Source organism: Scomber scombrus, chromosome 2, assembly GCF_963691925.1.
Source record: "Scomber scombrus chromosome 2, fScoSco1.1, whole genome shotgun sequence".
NCBI classification, from domain to species: domain Eukaryota; kingdom Metazoa; phylum Chordata; class Actinopteri; order Scombriformes; family Scombridae; genus Scomber; species Scomber scombrus.
In genome coordinates this window covers 34,634,741-34,642,673 of record NC_084971.1, presented here as the reverse complement: position 1 = coordinate 34,642,673, position 7,933 = coordinate 34,634,741, and the positions used below count along the sequence as shown (strand labels likewise).

The 7,933-nt window shown below is 41.5% G+C and overlaps 2 protein-coding genes across 3 annotated transcripts; both read left to right on the top strand.

Annotated features, from left to right (window-relative positions):
- The first annotated feature begins 879 nt into the window (after positions 1-879).
- On the top strand, positions 880-2,971 carry LOC133999873 (E3 ubiquitin-protein ligase TRIM21-like). Of its 2 annotated transcripts, XM_062439216.1 has the most exons (2): positions 883-1,564; positions 1,688-2,971. In XM_062439216.1, the coding sequence occupies exons 1-2, from the start codon at positions 883-885 to the stop codon at positions 2,521-2,523; spliced, it is 1,518 nt and encodes a 505-aa protein (XP_062295200.1). In that variant the 3' UTR covers positions 2,524-2,971. The 2 variants fall into 2 exon arrangements, with proteins under 2 accessions (XP_062295207.1, XP_062295200.1); XM_062439223.1 differs by having other exon boundaries at positions 880-2,971.
- A 3,108-nt stretch (positions 2,972-6,079) lies between these two features.
- Positions 6,080-7,723, top strand: LOC134000018 (E3 ubiquitin-protein ligase TRIM39-like). The gene has a single exon (XM_062439330.1). It carries the CDS (start codon positions 6,083-6,085, stop codon positions 7,721-7,723), a length of 1,641 nt encoding a protein of 546 aa, XP_062295314.1. The 5' UTR covers positions 6,080-6,082.
- Positions 7,724-7,933: the final 210 nt, after the last annotated feature.

The following is a 7,933-nucleotide window of genomic DNA, read 5'->3' as shown; positions in this document are numbered from 1 at the left end:
CAACAACACAGCAGAGTCTCTGCCAAACACTGGTGAGTACAACTGATCATATTTAATGTTTCAACAACCAGCTTTACCACAGGAGACAGGACGTTCATCTCTTTTCATTTCATACTGACACTTGTGAGATTGTTTACAGTATAACTGCAGCTGCTTTTAAAGACTCAGTAAAAAACACTTTAAGTGTTTTCAAGTCTCTGTCAGTTCTCAGGACTTTTGTAAAGTGTAACTGAACCTCTGTGGTTTGGAGTTTAGCTTCACTGCTATTTCCTGATCTTTGACTATTTACTGATCACTTCCTACAGACACACTTCACTTCCTGTAGCTGTTTCACATTAAAAGCTTTTCAATGGTGAACCAGCAGGATACTTTTATTGTGAAGCAGCAATAGGAAATAAAATGTGTTTAACACCAAGTCAGCAAAAGCTTTGTTAGCAGTGAGATTCTTCAATAATAATTATTCTCTACAACAAGATATGAACATATTCTGTGATATTTTATCAGTGGATCAGATTGTATTGAGTAATAGTAAAAGCACAAACAGCCACAATGAGCTGTTAGATAAAGAGCTGCAGATGAGTCTCTGACTGTAGTTTGTACAAACCAGCACACGTCCAACATTAAAGGAGAACAAAGACTTTAAACTGGCTGTGAAAATCTTGGGGAAAATTATCTGGGCTTGCCAGTTCTGATTAAATGGTTAAGATTACTCATTGCGCAATTTGATGAAAGTGTCTCTTGCCCCTATGAAACATGCCATGTTTCATTCTAAATTGTTTGACCTAATATCACACACTATAATGGAACAGTAACCATACATCTTTCTTTTCAATCAAATACAATGAAAACGTCCTTCTCTTCTTTCTCTCTACATGTGTAGATATGTCTGCTGTCAGCTGTCTGCTATCTGAAGATCAGTTTCTGTGCTCCATCTGTCTGGATGTGTTCACTAATCCAGTCAGCACACCATGTGGACACAACTTCTGCAAAAACTGCATCAATGAACACTGGAACAGTAATGTCCAGTACCTGTGTCCACTGTGTAACAAGGTTTTCTATACAAGACCTAAACTTCACGTCAACACATTGCTCTCTGAGATGGTTTCTCAGTTCAGACAGGAAGCTCAACAGAAAGCCAGCAGCAGCAGCTCAGAGCAACAAGCTGCCAAACCAGGAGAAGTTCCCTGTGACGTCTGTACTGGAACCAAACTGAAGGCCCTGAAGTCCTGTCTGGTGTGTCTGACCTCCTACTGTGAGACTCACCTGGAGCCTCATCTGACAGCTTCACGTCTGAAAAGGCATCAGCTGTTGGACCCTGTGGAGAACCTGGAAGACAGGATGTGTATGAAGCACGATAAACCTCTGGAGCTGTTCTGTAAGACCGACCAGACATGTGTCTGCATGCTCTGCTCTGTTTTAGACCACAAGACACATGATGTAGTTCCTCTGAAAGAAGAATATGAAGGAAAGAAGGCAGAGCTGGGGAAGACAGAGGCTGAAATTCAGGAGATGATCCAGAAGAGACGACTGAAGATTCAAGAGATCAAATACTCAGTTGACCTCAGTGAGGAAGCTGCAGACAGAGAGAAAGCAGAAGGTGTTCAGGTCTTCACCACTCTGATGGAGTCTGTTGAGAGAAGCCTGAATGAGCTCATTGAGACGATTGAAGAGAAGCAAAGAACAACAGAGAAACAGGCTGAAGACTTCATCAAAGAGCTGGAACAGGAAATCTCTGAGCTGAAGAACAGAAGCTCTGAGGTGGAGAAGGTCTCACACTCTGAAGACCACCTCCACCTCCTCCAAAACTTCCCATCCCTGAAAGCTGCTCCACCCACCAAAGACTGGAGAGAGGTCAGCGTCCGTCCATCATATGAGGGGACTGTGGTGAAAGCTGTGGCTCAGCTTGAGGAGACGATCAGTAAACAGATGAAAAAGCTGTTTGAGGCTGAGCTGATGAGGGTCCAGCAGTATGCAGTGAATGTGACTCTTGATCCTGATACAGCACATCCTAAACTCATCCTGTCTGATGATGGGAAACAAGTACAACATGGTGATGTGAAGAAGAAACTCCCAGACAACCCAAAGAGATTTTCTTCTTGTCCCTGTGTGTTAGGAAAGCAGAGTTTGTCTTCAGGTAGATTTTACTTTGAGGTTCAGGTTAAAGAGAAGACTAACTGGGATTTAGGAGTGGCCAGAGGGTCGATCAACAGGAAGGGAAACATCACACTTAGACCTCAGTATGGTTTCTGGACTATAAGGTTAAGAAATGGAAATGAGTACAGTGCTCGTAATAATCCTCCAGTCCGTCTCTCTCTGAAGTCTCAGCCTCAGAAGGTGGGGTTGTTTGTGGATTATGAGGACGGTCTGGTCTCCTTTTATGACGTAGATGCTGCAGCTCTTATCTACTCCTTTACTGGCTGCTCCTTCATTGAGAAACTCTACCCATACTTCTGTCCCTGTCTAAATGATGGTGGTATAAACTATGCCCCTCTGATCATCTGTCCTGTCAATCAAACTGTCTGAGTCAATACCAGGATGCTGATTGATTAGAGACAAAAACTGATCAATTTTAAATGAAAAGATTCAGTTAATTATGGTAACAAATGTATATTCAGCAGTAATGTACAGTGTGAACTTGTTTCCATCAATAATGATTAATGCAGACATTCTTTTATGATTTATAATATAATAATTGTATTTCATGCATGTTGGAATTGACCTTAAACATGTCTTTTTGCTGCTTCAGTGTCCCTCCATGATTGATTCATTAACCTCTTCACTGGTGATGGATCCATCATGACAAACACACGTGAGGAAAAACTATAAAATCTAAAATCTAGTGTGAATCTCAAAGTTTGCAAAGATACCAAGTATGTCAGAATGAATTTTAAGGAAATGTGTCGACACTGATGGACAATATATCAAGAATGTTTGTTGTTTGATGTAATGAGAGTAATAAAGGTTATGGGGCCTTTTTCCTGCATTAGGACACAAACACAGATTGAAGTCTTGACTCCTGGTGCATGGTGTATGTGGATGTGACCAACATGTATTATATACAGTTAGCTAGCTTAGTTCAGTGGTTCCCAACCTAGGGGTGGGGCCCCTCCAAAGGGTCAGCAGATAAATGTGAGGGGTGGTGAGATGATTAATGGGAGAGGAAAGAAGAACAAACTAAGTTCTGATACACAAATGTGTTTTCAGTTTTTGGACTTTTTCTCTAATCTTTGATTTTTGCTGAAATATTGGATCATTTGAACATTTATTGAAATGAAAGCATGTGAGAAGTTTAGAGGGAAAAATCACTATTTGATGGAGCTGTTAACAACTCATAGACATCTGAAATGTGAGCCGACTACACACTGCATTTTGGTTTCATCTTTAACAATGTGTTGTATTTTAAAAGCTTGTTATATTATCCTGAGTGTGATATATGTGTGGGTTGTTCAATGTCTGGTGGTGTTTGTACAGTGTGTATGTGTATTGTTCAATGTTTGGTTGGGTTTTTGACAGATTGTGAAAACGAATTTTTCCATGGGACAATAAAAGGCTATGTATCTCTCTATCTTATCCATTGTGTCAAATCTTCATCTGAAAAGTAACTAAAGCTGTCAAATAAATGTAGTGGAGTAGAAAGTACAATGTTTCCCTCTGAGATGTAGAAAGTAGCATCACAAGGAAATATTACAGTAAAGTACAAGTACCTCAAACTGTACTACAGTCAAGTACAAGTACCTCAAACTGCACTGCAATAAAGTACAAGTACCTCAAACATGTACCTGTCCAAATGTACTTGGTTAAATGCCCCTAAAATAATCACACTGCAGTTCTGTTTCCCTCCAGCAGATGTCAGTGTGGGATCATTTTTTAACTTACTGGTTTCTGCAGAGCAAAGCTTAAAGTAGGGTGACCAGACGTCCCCGATTTCCGGGGACAGTCCCCGTTTTGGGTGACCTGTCCCCGGTCAAAGCTGTCCCCGAAAATGTCCCCGATTTTGACACTGAATGGGTGAAAAATGCGCGCAGACTCAAACCCCAGTTATTACGGTAGCCATTTAACGCATAGCCTGGCGCTGACTCCTCCATGTTTGCCTCGTTTCTGTGTCCTGTCGCAGCGTTGGCGAGTCCTTCTCTGGGTAGCTCCAGCTGAAGCTGCCGTCGGGTTTGCCGTTGGGTCTGGGTTGGCTAGGCGTAGCAGACCAAGCTTACGGAGTTGTCCTTGCTTTCTCGGCCGGAGATCAGCGCAATGGTTTCTAATGCCCAACAGAAACTCACGATTATATATTTGCTTCTTTCTAACTGCTTTGCCTGACAGAGAAGAAGCTTTGGTCACTAATGTTTGCCTTGTAGTGTCTATTTTCTCGGTGTTAGCAGAGGCCGCCGCAAGCATTGGTCGCGCTGCCATGGTAACAGATAACTATGACGCTCGATATGATAACGCTGACTGCCCAAAAACTGTTTTCCTAAATGGGACCAGACAGTCACCTCTGGATCCTGCTCTGGTTGTGTTGTTCTTTATAAATTCCTTTAACGGAGGTGAATAGTCCGTTGAGGATTTTATAGACCATGATAGAGTCTGCATATTTTATTATATTTTCCCAACTCCGGAGTTCATATTTCTTCAAGATGGCACAATGATGGTATGGGTTGGGCTTTTTATCTAGAATTTTCAGAGCTTGTTTGTATGCAATTTCAAAAGACTTTAGAGTGGACTTACATGCCAGTGCCCAGGTTGTTATACAGTAGGTAATGTGTGGCACAATCATCGCACTAAGGTACAGTTTGGTTGAGTCGACAGTTAGGTTATTTCTAATGTATTTGAAATTTAAAGTACTGCAGTATTATGAGTGATGTAGTAAAAGTATTAGAGTAACAGTAGGGGTTTGTTCTTTCTGCCTGATATATTATTAACATCATACTATACTCAATGGAACAGTATATCGTTGCAAAACTTTTATGTTAACTCTAACTCAGCGTGTTTTTGTTTTTGTTTTTTTATTACCATGTGTAAAAACTCAACTTTCAACACACAATATTAAGCTGAGCAACACCTTTTCACAGGTCTAACTCCTCCCAGCGGTTAGATACAACCTACTCCATGATATCTCATAATAAACCTGTTAATGACAGGAAGGAGCAACACTGGAAAAACAAGACAGACCGATTCAACGTAACTCTGCAGAAATGAAACTTAACATTAATCAGAGGACAGCAGAGCTGCAGTCGAGTCTCTCCACTTCTGTCCAAATATAAATGAAACTGAGTTCATCAAGTCTTTCTCAACAACACAGCAGAGTCTCTGCCAAACACTGGTGAGTACAACTGATCATATTTAATGTTTCAACAACCAGCTTTAACACAGGAGACAGGGAGTTCATCTCTTTTCATTTCATACTGACACTTGTGAGATTGTTTACAGTATAACTGCAGCTGCTTTTACAGACTCAGTAAAAAAAAACACTTTAAGTGTTTTTAAGTCTCTGTCAGTTCTCAGGACTTTTGTAAAGTGTAACTGAACCTCTGTGGTTTGGAGTTTAGCTTCACTGCTATTTCCTGATCTTTGACTATTTACTGATCACCTCCTACAGACACACTTCACTTCCTGTAGCTGTTTCACATTAAAAGCTTTTCACTGGTGAACCAGTAGGACACTTTTATTGTGAAGCAGCAACAGGAAATAAAAGGTGTTTTGTCACCAAGTTAGCAAAAGCTTTGTTAGCAGTGAGATTCTTCAATAATAATTATTCTCTACAACAAGATATGAACATATTTTGTGATATTTTATCAGTGGATCAGATTGTATTGAGTAATAGTAAAAGCACAAACAGCCACAATGAGCTGTTAGATAAAGAGCTGCAGATGAGTCTCTGACTGTAGTTTGTACAAACCAGCACACGTCCGATATTAAAGGAAAACAAAGACTTTAAACTGGCTGTGAAAATCTTGGGGAAAATTATCTGGGCTTGCCAGTTCTAAATAGTTTGACCTAATATCACACACTATAATGGAACAGTAACCATACATCTTTCTTTTCAATCAAATACAATGAAAACGTCCTTCTCTTTCTCTCTACATGTGTAGATATGTCTGCTGTCAGCTGTCTGCTATCTGAAGATCAGTTTCTGTGCTCCATCTGTCTGGATGTGTTCACTAATCCAGTCAGCACACCATGTGGACACAACTTCTGCAAAAACTGCATCAATGAACACTGGAACAGTAATGACCAGTACCTGTGTCCACTGTGTAACAAGGTTTTCTATACAAGACCTAAACTTCACGTCAACACATTGCTCTCTGAGATGGTTTCTCAGTTCAGACAGGAAGCTCAACAGAAAGCCAGCAGCAGCAGCTCAGAGCAACAAGCTGCCACACCAGGAGAAGTTCCCTGTGACGTCTGTACTGGAACCAAACTGAAGGCCCTGAAGTCCTGTCTGGTGTGTCTGACCTCCTACTGTGGGACTCACCTGGAGCCTCATCTGACAGCTTCACGTCTGAAAAGACATCAGCTGATGGACCCTGTGGAGAACCTGGAAGACAGGATGTGTATGAAGCACGATAAACCTCTGGAGCTGTTCTGTAAGACCGACCAGACATGTGTCTGCATGCTCTGCTCTGTTTTAGACCACAAGACACACGATGTTGTTCCTCTGAAAGAAGAATATGAAGGAAAGAAGGCAGAGCTGGGGAAGACAGAGGCTGAAATTCAGGAGATGATCCAGAAGAGACGACTGAAGATTCAAGAGATCAAATACTCAGTTGACCTCAGTGAGGAAGCTGCAGACAGAGAGAAAGCAGAAGGTGTTCAGGTCTTCACCGCTCTGAAGGAGTCTGTTGAGAGAAGCCTGAATGAGCTCATTGATACGATTGAAGAGAAGCAAAGAACAACAGAGAAACAGGCTGAAGACTTCATCAAAGAGCTGGAACAGGAAATCTCTGAGCTGAAGAACAGAAGCTCTGAGGTGGAGAAGGTCTCACACTCTGAAGACCACCTCCACCTCCTCCAAAACTTCCCATCCCTGAAAGCTGCTCCACCCACCAAAGACTGGACAGAGGTCAGCGTCCGTCCATCATATGAGGGGACTGTGGTGAGAGTTGTGGCTCAGCTGGAGGAGACGTTCAGTAAACAGATGAAGAATCTGTTTGAGGCTGAGCTGAAGAGGGTCCAGCAGTATGCAGTGGATGTGACTCTTGATCCTGATACAGCACATCCTAAACTCATCCTGTCTGATGATGGGAAACAAGTACAACATGGTGATGTGAAGAAGAAACTCCCAGACAACCCAAAGAGATTTCCTTCTTGTCCCTGTGTGTTAGGAAAGCAGAGTTTGTCTTCAGGTAGATTTTACTTTGAGGTTCAGGTTAAAGAGAAGACTAACTGGGATTTAGGAGTGGCCAGAGAGTCGATCAACAGGAAGGGAAACATCACACTTAGACCTCAGTATGGTTTCTGGACTATATGGTTGATAAATGGAAATGAGTACAGTGCTCGTGATAATCCTCCAGTCTGTCTCTCTCTGAAGTCTCAGCCTCAGAAGGTGGGGGTGTTTGTGGATTATGAGGAGGGTCTGGTCTCCTTTTATGACGTAGATGCTGCAGCTCTTATCTACTCCTTTACTGGGTGCTCCTTCACTGAGAAACTCTGCCCATACTTCTGTCCCTGTCTAAATGATGGTGGTATAAACTATGCCCCTCTGATCATCTGTCCTGTCAATCAAACTGTCTGAGTCAATACCAGGATGTTGATTGATTAGAGACCAAAACTGATCAATTCTAAATGAACAGATTCAGTTAATTATGGTAACAAATGTATATTCAGCAGTAATGTACAGTGTGAACTTGTTTCCATCAATAATGATTAATGCAGACATTCTTTTATGATTTATAATATTATTGTTTTATTTCATGTATGTTGTAATTGACCTTAAACTTGTCTT

Bases quoted from the DNA above. Each gene is read 5' to 3' on its own strand.
- LOC133999873 (XM_062439223.1), top strand. From the start codon at position 883: ATGTCTGCTGTCAGCTGTCTGCTATCTGAAGATCAGTTTCTGTGCTCC.
- LOC134000018 (XM_062439330.1), top strand. From the start codon at position 6,083: ATGTCTGCTGTCAGCTGTCTGCTATCTGAAGATCAGTTTCTGTGCTCC.